General features: G+C 33.4%; 1 protein-coding gene across 1 annotated transcript in view; it reads right to left on the bottom strand.

Moving 5' to 3' along the window:
* The window catches only part of LOC138691892 (uncharacterized), a 1,248,967-nt gene that overhangs the window by 17,675 nt on the left and 1,215,300 nt on the right, over positions 1–15,992 (bottom strand). The window contains exon 9 of the mRNA XM_069814478.1: positions 11,780–12,003. Coding sequence (XP_069670579.1) covers positions 11,780–12,003 — 224 coding nt within the window. The remainder of the gene's footprint in view (positions 1–11,779; positions 12,004–15,992) is intronic.

Raw genomic sequence — 15,992 nt, 5'->3', positions numbered from 1 at the left:
CCCAGTATGGTTGTGAACCCTTCAAATAACTTAAATTATATTATATAATATTACATTACATATATTATATTATATTATATTATATTATATTATATTATATTATATTATATTATATTATATTACATTATATTATATCAGACGTTACTGTAATAACATTATAGCATTATGTCCATCTAGAGAAACTACACTTTCCAATGATGAAATGATAATTACTTATACAAATCCGTTAATTTAGCTTCCGATATTACTTCATACAAACACAGAAACATTCTCTGTAGGCTATCATCATAGCTTTCGATTGTGGCTGTTCAAGGCCCCTTATAGACGAAGTCATTTGTTTTTTATTTCATTATACGGCCTTAGATGGCAGTTATTTTAATTTTAAAACTCATTTATCTCATTAAATATCAGTCCCATCAAAATTGTTCAAGGAATAAAACTTATAGCAACTTATTTTTAAAGAAACTTTTGTTATGTAACATTTTTCATAAAAGTCAATAATAAGCGAGATATTTCGATTTATTTAATTCAGGCCCCCTTATAACCCCCTTTTAAATAATGTAGTTTGAATGCCATATAGCCTAAAATCTAAGTTACAACGAACATAATTTATATTCCAATTTTCATCGAAATCCGTTGATCCATTATCGCGTGAAAAGGTAACAAACATACAGACAGACAGACATACAAACAAAAATTTCAAAAAAGCGATTTTCGGTTTCAGGGTGGTTAATTATATATGTTAGGACCAATTATTTTTGGAAAATCGAAAATTACCAGAAAAATTTCGGCTACAGATTTATTATTAGTATAGATTACATGCAACCATAGTTTAATGAAGATTGACATATCATTTAATTTTAATGTGTATACTTTATATTACTTGCTATATGTTTCCATTGGATTGTGGTAATAACTTAATTTTAATCATTGTTTTCTACGTCTTCAGTAAATGGCGCTTGGCCCACTATGGTTCCGAACCCTTCAAATAACTTAAATAGTGATACAGCATATATAGTGATATATTTATTATATTTCTTTCTACCTCAAAATCTGTGCTTCATTGGCTGACCATGATAATATCTTTGAAAAATATTGGAGTGCAAGAGATCAAATGATTTATTGTCAAACGCCTGGCATTCAAAAACAAAAAACATATTTCTTTCTTTCGAAAATGTAAGAATTCACGATCTGCTATGTACCATTGCCATGGAATGAATAAATGTGTTTTTTCCAAAAATTTTATACTTTGCACATACGAGTTATTGCAGGAACGACAACGCTACAATCTGAGGCGGCGGTGAAAATGTATTGTATTGTTATTTTATAAATCTTGTATATAATTAAATATCAGTCCTATCAAAATTTTGCATAGAATAAAACTTATCGGAAATCATTTTCAAAGAAACTTTTGTTATGTAACATTTTTTATAAAAAGCAACAATAAGCGAGATATTTCGGTTCATTTAATTCAGGCCCCCTTATAACCCCCGTTTAAATAAAGTATTTTGAATGCCATATAGCCTAAAATCTAAGTTACAACGAACTTAATTTATATTCCAATTTTCATCAAACTCCGTTCAGCTATTATTGCGTGAAAAGGTAACAAACATCTAGACAGACAGACAGACAGACAGACATACAAACAAAAATTTCAAAAAAGCGATTTTCGGTTTCAGGGTGGTTAATTATATATGTTAGGACCAATTATTTTTGGAAAATCGAAAATTACCAGAAAAATTTCGGCTACAGATTTATTATTAGTATAGATTTTATAAAACTTTATATAGTTTGATATAAAATGCTCCATGCACCATATTGTAAGAAATTTTAAATATTTATTTTTATTTATATGTTCAGAGAAGGTATATAAATAATGATAAGTATTAGTTTATTATGGAAATAATATAGTAATACAGTTATCTTGGTTTTAATTTCATACTTTTAAGGGCACAAAATCAAAAACTAACATCGGAATATGAAAATAAAGATAATAAAAATTGAAAAAACCAAATTTTCATTTTTTCTTCAGTTTTGTTCGAAAATTTCACCTCTGCCTCCCCTTAAGGTGCTACGGAATATAAAGTTAACTAATCGACTTAGCTGCAGTTGTGGGATATTATCATGCCTAACTTAAATTATTTTGAAGGTAGAATCACTGTTCTGGAAATACCAGTGTTTTCGTGAAATACTTATATTTTAGGAATGTCCCAAATATAGTGAAGTATTATTTCAAGACGGCTCAAGTTCAAAGAATTCCAACGCTCTGATATGATGAGGCCCAGGTCGCTCACAAGGTTGTTCTATAGGACGAACAGAAAATTCGATGGAATTTCAATCCTTTTGTGCTAGAACTATGAGTACATCAAACACGAAAAATCCGATGGCTGTACACAAAGACGTGGAAGACAAGCAAACTCTCTTCAGAGACTTCATTTTAGTTTCTTTTTTCAAAGAGCAAAATTCCATGGTCTTGGATACCAGCAGAAGCATAACGTTTCTTCGAGATTTTCGGCCAAATGAATCGTAAAACTGAGATGTTAAGGTGAAAATTTGAACCTGTATATATTTTTTTCAGATGCTAAGGTTAATTTTAAAAGTCGTAACCGGATCATCAATTCTTGTTCATTTAATTTAGCAATTAACAATACGAAATCAGGTAAAACAAGGTTAACTGGATGTGACGTGTAGCACGCCGTAATAGCAATATTAGTAGTATATTTATTTCTACTGGCAGAGTTAAGGCCATAAAGCCTTCTCTTCTACTCAACCAGTGTTAAAACAATAGCAACACAATAACAGAAATACAGGAACATTATACAGTTAATAATAATAATAATAATAATAATAATAATAATAATAATAATAATAATAATAATAATAATAATAATAATAATAATGATAATAATAATAATGATAATGATAATAATATATTAATAATAATGATAATAATAATAATTATGATGATAATAGTAATAATAATAATGATAATAATAATGATAATAATGATGACAATAATACTTACTTACAAATGGCTTGTAAAGAACCCGAAGGTTCATTGCCGCCCTCACATAAGCCCGCCATCGGTCCCTATCCTGTGCAAGATTAATCCAGTCTCTATCATCATATCCCACCTCCCTCAAATCCATTTTAATATTATCCTCCCATCTACGTCTCGACCTCCCCAAAGCTCTTTTTCCCTCTGGTCTCCCAACTAACACTCTATATGCATTTCTGGATTCGCCCATAAATGCTACATGCCCTGCCCATCTCAAACGTCTGGATTTAATGTTCCTAATTATGACAGGTGAAGAATACAATGCGTTAAGTTCTGCATTGTGTAACTTTCTCCATTCTCCTGTAACTTCATCCCGCTTAGCCCCAAATATTTTCCTAAGCATCTTATTCTCAAACGCCCTTAACCTATGTTCCTCTCTCAGAGGAATGATGACAATAATAATGATAATACTAATTATGATGATAATAGTAGTAATAATAATAATAACAATAATAATAATAATAATAATTTTAGTTTCTTTTTTCAAAGAGCAAAATTCCATTGTCTTGGATGCCAGCAAAGGCATAACGTTTCTTCCAGATTTTCGGCCAAATGAATCGTAAAACTGAGATTTTAAGGTGAAAATTTGAACCTGTATATATTTGTTTTTTTTTTTTTTCAGATGCTAGGGATAATTTTAAAAGTCGTAACCGGATTATCAAAATTCTTGTTCATTTAATTTAGCAATTAACAATACGAAATCAGGTAAAAAAAGGTTAACTGGATGTGATGTGTAGTACACCACAGTAGTAGTAGTAGTAGTAGTAGTAGTAGTAGTAGTAGTAGTAGTAGTAGTAGTGGTAGTAGCAGTAGTAGTAGTAGTAGTAGTAGTAGTAGTAGTAGTGGTAGTAGCAGTAGTAGTAGTAGTAGTAGTAGCAGTAGTAGTAGTGGTAGTAGCAGTAGTAGTAGTAGTAGTAGTAGTAGTGGTAGTAGCAGTAGTAGTAGTAGTAGTAGTAGTGGTAGTAGCAGTAGTAGTAGTAGTAGTAGTAGTAGTAGTAGTAGTAGTAGTGGTAGTAGCAGTAGTAGTAGTAGTAGTAGTAGTAGTAGTGGTAGTAGCAGTAGTAGTAGTAGTAGTAGTAGTAGTAGTAGTGGTAGTAGCAGTAGTAGTAGTAGTAGTAGTGGTAGTAGCAGTAGTAGTAGTAGTAGTAGTAGTAGTGGTAGTAGCAGTAGTAGTAGTAGTAGTAGTAGTAGTAGTAGTAGTGGTAGTAGCAGTAGTAGTAGTAGTAGTAGTAGTAGTAGTAGTAGTAGTAGTAGATTTATTTCTACTGTCAGAGTTAAGGACGTAAAGCTTTCTCTTCTATTCAACCAGTATTAAAACAATAGCAACACAATAACAGAAATATAGGAACATAATAATACTAATAATAATAATAATAATAATAATAATAATAATAATAATAATAATAATAATGTATTAATAATAATAATAATATATTTATTTATTGATATTTATGTGCTGGACAACAGCCATTGGCCAATAAATTCCAGATCAGTGATACAATTAATACGTTAAAATGAACAAATATGGTACAAATAAATACTTGAGTTAACAAAAAAATAAAGAACATAGATTACAATAATTAATTTACAAGAATTAAAACTATAAAATATTAGGGAAAGAAGTTGATTCATACTACCAATTTGTGTATAAGGATTATGCAAATGATATTAACAAAGACATTGCCATATTCTAATACTTGTATACATTGAATGGATCGAAATCGCCTACATGTAAGTTAGCATGTTTAATACATCTGGAGACCGGCGAGGAAGATTTAGAATTTCTAATATAGAAGAGTTTGTGATGTCTCATGTCCTTCATAGGAATACGAAGGCTGACACTATTTAAGAAAGATTGACAATTAATGTCACCTTTATAATAATAATAATAATAATGATTTATTTTAGCTGGCAGAGTTAAGGCCGTAAGGCCTTCTCTTCCACTCAACCAGCAAAAAGTGTATATACATATGCATGAACTTACAAAGAATCCAACAATTTGATTTAGATGAGAGTTACATGTATACAAAAGTTATTTACAAATTAAACAACAAAATACTATGAACTATTAATTAAACACTCAAATAAACTGTGTAGCAGAATTAAACTAAAATACATAGAACGTTAATATATTTCAAATAATATTAGATAATAGAAAGAGATTATTACGAGACAATTTAAATACAGCACAATCAGGATGATGTCTAAAGAAAAAAAGTAACAATGTAGTCAGTGATAGTTTAAATCAGTATGATTGGAGTGAAATGCTAATAAGGTTATCTTTTAAGCTGTTCTTAAAGGTGTTTATTGTCTTGCAGCCCCTAATACTTTGTGACAAGGAATTCCATTGACGCGAGGTGGATATTGTAAAAGATGATGAATAACAAGATGTTCTATGAAGAGGTATACTTAGCGTGCCACAGATAAGTGATCTGGTATTTACGTCGTGGTTAGAGTATAGATAAGAGAAACGAGACGAAAGGTAATTTGGTGTTGAAGTGTGCAGAATTCGAAAGAGTAAAGACAAAGAGTGTAAAGTTCTACGTTCTTTAAGTCGGAGCCACGAGAGACTTAAGGACCTTACATAAGAATAAGTAATCGAGATCATGACGTCTGGCATACAGGCTTCGACATTTTGATCATAGTTATAATAATAATAATAATAATAATAATAATAATAATAATAATAATAATAATAATAATAATAATAATAATAAAATGAAAACAAGTGGAAGTGTAAACTTAAAATCCTGACAAATCCATGATACGAAACGTCAATCATATTACCATGCTGTGCTCATTTGTCGGTTATACAACAACAATAATAATAATAATAATAATAATAATAATAATAATAATAATAATAATAATAATAACAAAATGAAAACAAGTGGAAGTGTAAACTTAAAATCCTGACAAATCCATGATACGAAACGTCAATCATATTACCATGCTGTGCTCATTTGTCGGTTATACAACAACAATAATAATAATAATAATAATAATAATAATAATAATAATAATAATAATAATAATAACAAAATGAAAACAAGTGGAAGTGTAAACTTAAAATCCTGACAAATCCATGATACGAAACGTCAATCATATTACCATGCTGTGCTCATTTGTCGGTTATACAACAACAACAACAACAATAATAATAATAATAATAATAATAATAATAATAATAATAATAATAATAATAATAATAATAATAATTGTTGAGATCCTCTGTTTTTTACAAGTATTGGCGTTTCCTGAGACGAATCTGGTGAGATTGTGTTATATTACCAGCAGTATCTAGGTTATTTTCTTTATTAAACTTGAGTTTTCTGAAGTTAGTATATGTTGCTATCTTGATCATGTGACTAAAGATCCGCCAAGTACACGTTTATTTACAAGTATCTTCATAATTTTTACCAGAAGAATAGTGGTACCGGTAGTCGAGTTGAGTTAATGAAGAGTGGGTTAGAAATGTTGATAAAAGAAAAAATAATGAAATATTCATTCCATTATTAGTTAACGAAACTCGCTTATCATCATCACCATCATCATTATCAACATAATCATAAACTTCGTCTTTCAAACAATATTAATCGTATATAATGCACGTATTATAGGAAGAGGTTTTATACCTTTGAGAGGAGCTGTTCGCTAAAATGTTTTCTTTACCTCCACAACAGAGACTTCCTTTCGCTCCTACTAATGTAGCATCAATCGCCATTTCCATTATCTTTTCAAGAAGCATAACCATCGAAGGTAGGAACAAACAAATCCGATAGCTGCGGTAGCCTGATCCCAGGTAAGTGGGGCATACATATAACGCAGCATTCATTCAAGTTGTCTGTCAGACATACTATAGGGCGGTTAGGTGTAATGTTTCCCAATCAAAGTGTAATGCAAGAACGTGCACAAAATATGCGTAACTGTGTATTTTTGTTGTTACCAACAAAGTTACTGTAGTAATTTTCGAGGAATATCACTTTTGTTGACGTCGTACAAAATTTTGTCCAATATACTTTTGAGAAGATTAACTCCATATGTAGATGAAATTATTGGGGATCATCAGTGTGTTTTTAGGCGTAATAGATCAACTACTGACCAAATATTTTGTATTCGACAGATAATGGAGAAAAAATGGGAGTATAAGGGTACAGTACATAAGTTATTCATAGATTTCAAAAAGGCATATGACTCGGTTAAGAGAGAAGTTTTATATGATATTCTTATTGAATTTGGTATTCCCAAGAAACTAGTTCGATTAATTAAAATGTGTCTCTGAACGTGCAGCAGAGTTAGGTCAGATTCTGTCAGGTGCTTTTCCAATTCACTGTGGGCTAAAGCAAGGAGATGCACTATCATCTTTACTTTTTAACTTTGCTCTAGAATATGCCATTAGGAAAGTTCAGGATAACAGAAAGGGTTTGGAATTGAACGGGTTACATCAGCTGCTTGTCTATGCGGATGACGTGAATATGTTAGGAGAAAATACACAAACTATTAGGGAAAATACGGGAATTTTACTGGAAGCAAGTAAAGAGATAGGTTTGGAAGTAAATCCCGAAAAGACAAAGTATATGATTATGTCTCGTGACCAGAATATTGTACGAAATGGAAATATAAGAATTGGAAATTTATCTTTTGAAGAGGTGGAGGAGTTCAAATATCTTGGAGCAACAGTAATAAATATAAATGATACTCGGGAGGAAATTAAACATAGAATATATATGGGAAATGCCTGTTATTATTCGGTTGAAAAGCTTTTATCATCCAGTCTGCTGCCAAAAAATCTGAAAGTTAGAATTTATAAAACAGTTATATTACCGGTTGTTCTTTATGGTTGTGAAACTTGGACTCTCACTTTGAGAGAGGAACATAGGTTAAGGATGTTTGAGAATAATGTGCTTAGGAAAATATTTGGGGCTAAGAGGGATGAAGTTACAGGAGAATGGAGGAAGTTACACAACACAGAACTGCACGCATTGTATTCTTCACCTGACATAATTAGGAACATTAAATCCAGACGTTTGAGATGGGCAGGGGATGTAGCACGTATGGGCGAATCTAGAAATGCATATAGAGTGTTAGTTGGGAGGCCGGAGGGAAGAAGACCTTTAGGGAGGCCGAGACGTAGATGGGAAGATAATATTAAATGGATTTGAGGGAGGTGGGATATGATGATAGAGAATGGATTAATATTGCTCAGGATAGGGACCAATGGCGGGCTTATATGAGGGCGGCAATGAACCTCCGGGTTCCTTAAAAGCCCCTAAGTAAGTAAGTAAGTAACAACAAAGTATAACCTAAGTATGTTAATGTATCGGATTGTTCAAAGTCAGGACACTACTCAGAACATAACACTGACCAAAATAAAGTTTGCATTCAAATAACAAAAAATATGAATATGTTCTATATGCAAAGGGAAAGTGGTTAACAAGAAAAAAAGTAGTCCTACGTTGTTTCACAAATAGTTACTCCATGTTTGATGATAAAGGTTAGCCGATTCTACGGAAAGAACCGCAAATAATATTAATTTCAGGGGTTTATTCTTTGAGATATTTCAAACAAAAAACTTTAGTAGAATTTTGGTCGTTTTTGCTTCCTTTCTGAGATAAAAATTATTTTATATGAAACATAGAATGTTTCGGGAAAGCCATTAATTTATTTCCAAATATGATAAGTCAATTTAAGGGATCAATGACAATCGATATATAAATTATTCTGTGCAGACGAATTACTTTAGCGTACACAATGACAATAAATTATTGAAAGAATTTCAGTTTCGTGCTTTAATAGTAATATACGTTACAAGAGCGGTATGTTGACGTTTTCATGGTCGAGGAAAAGATTGAAAAAGCGAAACGTAGTTGAGCTTTTTTAATTTCCGAGAACATGAAAACAAACATACCGCTCGTGTATCGTACATTATTTTGTGTGAAGATCGTTTATTACATACCTGAAAGACGAAAGACGAATTTATAATTAGTTGCAATGAAATCTCCATGTTGGTTTCTGTTTAATGACGCCAACTTCGGAACACCAAAATATCTTTCTTCAACATTGTTGCTGTAAAATGTTTTCTGTGTTTACTATACTCCAGCAGACCGTGATATACATCTGTCTTTTTTTTCCCCCCAGTCTATAAATGCGAACTTAAAACAAACGGTAAGGTTATGTAATGATTTATTTTTCATTTTAATATTTTAACAATATTATTTATATAACATATTGCAGTAATAACATCGGCATCTGGAATCTTTTTTATTTTTTCACGGCTTCCTTAATGTTACTTGTATCAGGAATGCAATAAGTTTCGTGGAGTAGTAGACTTTACTTAATTTTTGCAAATATTTAAAAACAATAATTAACATTGCAATTTAGGTGAAATTGCAGTGGTAAGTTTCCAATTTATAATTATTACTATGTTAAATGTCTCTAAAAATAATATGTTAAAAGCCTAAAGCAGTAAAATGAATGTCGCGCTTAAGCGGTAAGAAGAGGGAAATTGTTATGTGTGTTACGTTGGGAATACTGAATGTGGTATTTCACACTTACCGCGTATTGGTTCTGTGCGGAAAACAAGCAAATACGCACGATCTCGCACAAATATATTTATTCGTAACGCAACAACGGTTCGGTTGGCAAGCGCCTCAGTCGACTGAGCTACGCCCGTGGCTCGCTGCAATACCAAGAACCTAGAAATACATTGACATTTATATGGATGCCAAACTGAAAGCATTCTCTGTGCGAACTTTTAATTATGCCTCTGGATTTACGTTAGTCTGGAATGAAATGTGTTCTGTAATAGGATAGGAACTTTTTGTGCATTCTGTAGTATAAATTCGTGACGGCCGCTGACATGACATTTCGTGTTGATTCCCTCATGGAGTTGTTTTCTTGCGATAGCCAGCGTACAGGACGCAGCAACTGCCACACCCATAGGAGATAGGGCCCCGTCCTGTTTCACAAGGGCACCACCCTTCATTTCCATTGCAGGATGAAACAAGCTGGAACCAATCCATCGTGTTTTCCTCCTAAAAGTCCGTCGTCATTGCTGCATCTGTCGATAATCTGTGATGAACGACCTTACTGGTCCTGTAACAATGATGGGTGTGGTTCCATGTCTAGGCCCATTTTACACTCCCGTCATATGTTATACGTCCATCTTGGAACAAGGGACTTGGTCAATTAACTTAAAAATGCTCAATGTTTCTATAATGACTGGCAATTCTTCACGTTCCTCTCATGGTAGCCGTAATATTAAGGCAAATTTATTGTTTTATGAAGTCCCATCTTGCCTCATTTCGTAACGAAACTCGTAAGATAAATCCAACCATTATTTCAACGATTATAATTCTGTTATTGTATTACGACTGAAAATCCATTATTGATATTCAAGTTTCTCAAACGAAAAATAATAATTATGAGTAATTCAATAACAGTATTGTTGCTACAGAAGGCTTAAGAAATCAGAATCCTATTACTTACTTATGGCTTTTAAGGAACCCGCAGGTTCATTGCCGCCCTCACATAAGCCCGCCATTGGTCCCTATCTTGAGCAAGATTAATCCATTCTCTATCATCATATCCCACCTCCCTCAAATCCATTTTAATATTATCCTCCCATCTACGTCTCGGCCTCCCCAAAGATCTTTTTCCCTCAGGCCTCCCAACTAACACTCTATGTGCATTTCTGGATTCGCCCATACGTGCTACGTGCCCTGCCCATCTCAAACGTCTGGATTTAATGTTCCTAATTATGTCAGGTGAAGAATACAATGCGTACAGTTCTGTGTAATGTAACTTTCTCCATTCTCCTGTAACTTCATCCCGCTTAGCCCCAAATATTTTCCTAAGCACATTATTCTCAAACACCCTTAACCTATGTTCCTCTCTCAGAGTGAGAGTCCAAGTTTCACAGCCATACAGAACAACCGGTAATATAACTGTTTTATAAATTCTAACTTTCAGATTTTTGGACAGTAGACTGGATGATAAGAGCTTCTCAACCGAATAATAACACGCATTTCCCATATTTATTCTGCGTTTAATTTCCTCCCGAGTGTCATTTATATTTGTTACTGTTGCTCCAAGATATTTGAATTTTTCCACCTCTTCGAAGGATAAATCTCCATTTCGTACAATATTCTGGTCACGAGACATAATCATATACTTTGTCTTTTCGGGATTTACTTCCAAACCGATCGCTTTACTTGCTTCAAGTAAAATTTCCGTGTTTTCCCTAATCGTTTGTGTATTTTCTCCTAACATAGTCACGTCATCCGCATGGACAAGAAGCTGATGTAACCCGTTCAATTCCAAACCCTTTCTGTTATCCTGAACTTTCCTAATGGCATATTCTAAAGCGAAGTTAAAAAGTAAAAGTGATAGTGCATCTCCCTGCTTTAGCCCGCAGTGAATTGGAAAAGCATCAGATAGAAACTGGCCTATACGGACTCTGCTGTATGTTTCACTGAGACACATCTTAATTAATCGAACTAGTTTGTTGGGAATACCAAATTCAATAAGAATATCATATAATACTTCCCTCTTAACCGAGTCATATGCCTTTCTGAAATCCATGAATAACTGATGTACTCTACCCTTATACTCCCATTTTTTCTCCAATAATAATAATAATAATAATAATAATAATAATAATAATAATAATAATAATAATAATAATAATAATAATAATAATAATAATGTTGCGTTACTCACCACTTCTTTATCATGTATGGGGCAGGGCGAATTTGCAGGCGAAGTTTGTTGTGAGGTCTGTTCAGACTTGTGTGTAGTCTCCGACTTGGGAATCCCGAGTTCGTAGATGTTCATCATGTGCGCCGCCTGGACGTGAACCATCAAATCCCATGCGCTCTGGAACGAGTCCTTGCACAGGACGCAAAGGAGCATTGCTGATGATGAGAGGTCCTCTCCTGGGGATTCTGCAACACACAGTAAATCACAAGTGACTGCCAGGGGTGCATCGTCGTGGGAAGTGAGGCTCCATTCGCTGCTAGCTTCTGTAGAGTCCAACAAATAACTAGGAACCAGGAAGTACTATACACATACAGTCTTACTAATAAACCGTTTATAGTTTTTATACGAGACTTATGCAGAGTTGAGACAGCAAACGTTACTAATAAACCGTGAATAAGCTATGGGCGTATAAACAGGCTGTAACTATACAATGGGAATTGCTTTGCAGTAGTTATATACGCGAAACCCCTTGTTTAAGCGTTGTATATAGGGAAAAAATGGACGCCCCTCTAACAGCTGTTCGTATAGACAGTCATTTTATGATGATGGTTACCTTGTAACCACAGAAGAACAAACCAAAGATAATAGAATTATTAGAATAATATTGCTGTAGCTTGTACTCTTTGACCAAAATGTAGTGTGGTAATCGATTAGAGCCAGTTGTACTATCGATATTTAACACGTCACACTAGAACGCTCTACCGGATGCAATAGAGAACCTCAGATATTCTATTACCTTTCGTAATGAAGTAATGACGAAACTATGACGTAGCTGTGTAACAGTTATACTGTTATACACAACGTATGTAGTGATTATTAGTAAGAAATTTACACACGACTTATAAACGAGCTACTCATTGTATAAGTATAAGACAGTTAAACGTCTGTATATAGAGTTTTTATTAGTAAGACCGATAACATATACTCAACAACTCAATGCAGCATTTTTTGTTTAGACACACCTGAGTTCGTTGATCTCTTACATCTATATTACGAGAAGAAAAGAGCAGTGTGTTAGTGGTGCTGTTGCAGACTGCTGAAACTTCCGACTCAATTCTCTATATTCTGTATGTAGGGTGGAAGGTAAGGCAGTACATTGACAGGAGCCATAGATCTCATTATTTAGAGTAAGTTTTGTAAAAAAAAAAACAAATTATAGGACTTACGGATAGTGAGATAATTACAAGTGTTTCGAAACTGCTGACGGCAATTGCAAGATGTCTCAACGACCCATAAGTAGTACACCACATCCCATGCGGTCTGATGAAGGCCTATACAAGTCCGAAACATGTTAACCAGGTACGATAGAATTTAACACGAGAAAGACATATGATACACATTCCGAAGTGATATAGTTGTGTAATCAAGATGTATAAAATAATCATCTTTTAACTTCGTACATTTATTAAGCCTTAGACAGATTTTACCTTAGTCTGTAAACCACTCTTCCGCAGTATTTACAATAAATTGCTTCATTCGATGAAAACTTTTTTCCTTTCAAGGTTCCTTTTTTTTGTCATGAAAGATCCTCATATAATTTTTGGGACAAAAAATAATTATGACAAACTATTTAGAACAGGGTAAAACTGTGACGGGAACATATGTTTTCATTATTAACTACGCTGCACTAAATATTGTGGAGAAACGTCGTGGTAGAACTTCCAAAGGCATGCTGCTTTTGCTAGACAATACATCCGCTCATAATTCCATACTCACCTCACTTAGGCCCCTCAGACTATCGCTTACTTATGAGCGTGAAAGAAAAACTTTGCAAGGAAAGAAGTTTTCATGGAATAAAGCGGTAAAATGTACTATAGAAAAGTGAATTGAAGACCAGAAACAAACATGTTTTTAAAGGATTACAACCAATCATAGCTGCTTATTGCACAATTTTATCGCTTCCCTAGCATTTGTTTAATTTTATCGCTTCTCTAGCATTTGTTTGTTTTTATTACTACCCTAGCATTTGTTTCTTTGTTTGCCAACATTTCAAACTGAAAATTCTTTACGGTACTATAATACATGCTTTGCGATCGTAATTTGTTTCCCACATAGACAGTCGACTGAAAATGGCGGCTCCGTTCAAATATTTTGGTGAAGGTAACATTAGTGAAATAGAATTTAGTAAGTCAATTAATATCTATTTTATTGTATCAGAGTACTTTATTTCTTCTAATCTTCATATACTTTCTCCTGTTTTTATCACCTTCCTACCATTTGTTTCTTTGTTTGCCACCATTTCAAACTGCAAATTCTTTACGGTGCTATAAAACATGCTTTGCGATCGTCATTTGTTTACAGTATAGACAGTCAACTGAAAATGGCGGCTCTATTCAACGTTTTGGTGAAGCTAACATTAGCGAAATAGAATTTCAGTAAGTCAATTAATATTTTATTGTATTAGAGTACTTTATTCCTTCTAATCTTCATATACTTTCTTCTAATCGTGTAATAGTCAATTAAATCCCACTCGAGTTTTGATTTTCTCTTCATAAATCGAAACCTGTAGTGAGTTTGCTGTCGACAAACTTTAGCTGGAATTGAGTGTACTTAAACCCACTTATATGCCGGGAATGCGTTTGCCTATACACTCTTTTCGGCAGGAACTCAGCTTAACGTATTTTTCAAATTAGGGACTAGCATTACCAACCCCGCTATTCTAATGCCAAGGTCACTAAAGCATGGAGCTCTATTATTGGTACAGGAGAAGACGAGCGGAAGAAGTATGACATTCTTAACTATGGGTGTTGATTATTATATACACCGCTCAGATAATCATCTCAATAATCAGGTTATTATTCATGCCAAAATCATTAGTAATAGTTATTTATAAGGAAATTAAAATATACTAGGGACTTAATTATTGTTTTGATAAAGTAACTATTAATACCGTATTTTCTCGAATACACCGCGCCCTCGAATAAGCCGCGCACCGCACTTTTGAAAGGAGGAAAATAAAAAAAAATACAAACTAAAACTTACGTATTCATTACAAATTAAAAGCAATTAAACACAAATACAGTTTAGTTAACAATAAATAAATAAATTAATTTTGTTCTAGAACAGGATGCATTTAAAACGCATCCTATTTGCACGCACTTGACCGTATTCATGAGTGAATCTGTCAGTTGTCTTGCTTAATCGGCCATCAGTAAAAAACTATCTTTATTTTGTATGACACTAAGTGGTTTGTTATAATAAATAGCTACTTGCTTTCACCATTAATTTCTTCATTCTGCGTTGTTTTCATCGCCATCATCGTTGTCGTCCAAGCATTCGTCTACAATAGTTGTCCTCCGAGCGATATGCGTGCCCGTGCATGGAATCCATTTAAAATATAAGACACAAACTATATACTTATCACAACTTAAATTTGATCTTGACACGTACTGCTAATCCAAACGCCATTTAACAGTGTTCTTATTCTTTTTCTCACTTTATTTATAGACGTCCTATTCAGTAATGGGTTCGAATTTTAAAGTCTTTGTTAAGCCAATTTCCAGAAAGTCGATATCTTCACACAATCACAAATATAACAGTAAATTAAGAAAAATTAAAATAACATTATAACTAGTAAACTACTTTCAATAATACACAAAATGAATTATGAGAGGGATGATAAATGAACCCGCTTACAGATTTCAGATATATACAAGGTGTTAAAAAAGGTATCCAATATTTTAGGAGGTGAAAGTATGAATTATGAGAGGGATGATAAATGAACCCGCTTACAGATTTTAGATATATATAAGGTGTTAAAAAAGGTATCCAATATTTTAGGAGGTGATAGTATGAATTATGAGAGGGATGATAAATGAACCCGCTTACAGATTTCAGATATATATAAGGTGTTCAAAAAAGGTATCCAAGGAAGCTCGTGCTAACCCCAACCCGCTCATATCTGGCCTCGGCCAGTATGATCCTAGGTTACGGCGTAGACACCAGACAGGTCATTAGCTATACTATTGAGACAGGAGGACAGGGAGGATGGCGTTATTCCCAGGTTTTGGTAGCCACGACTCAACTCCATGAGACTCCTTGGATAGTGCAACCGCTTTAAAATGACCTTGTCTTAACTGGGCTAAACAAAATCCCTCCCTAACAATATCTACTTTTGTTGATCGATGGAACTATCATAGAGCCAATGGGCTAGTATATATCCATCGATTCATAG

Source organism: Periplaneta americana, chromosome 16, assembly GCF_040183065.1.
Source record: "Periplaneta americana isolate PAMFEO1 chromosome 16, P.americana_PAMFEO1_priV1, whole genome shotgun sequence".
NCBI lineage: Eukaryota > Metazoa > Arthropoda > Insecta > Blattodea > Blattidae > Periplaneta > Periplaneta americana.
The sequence above is the reverse complement of the archived record's forward strand: the minus strand, read 5'-3'. Positions and strand labels throughout refer to the sequence as shown.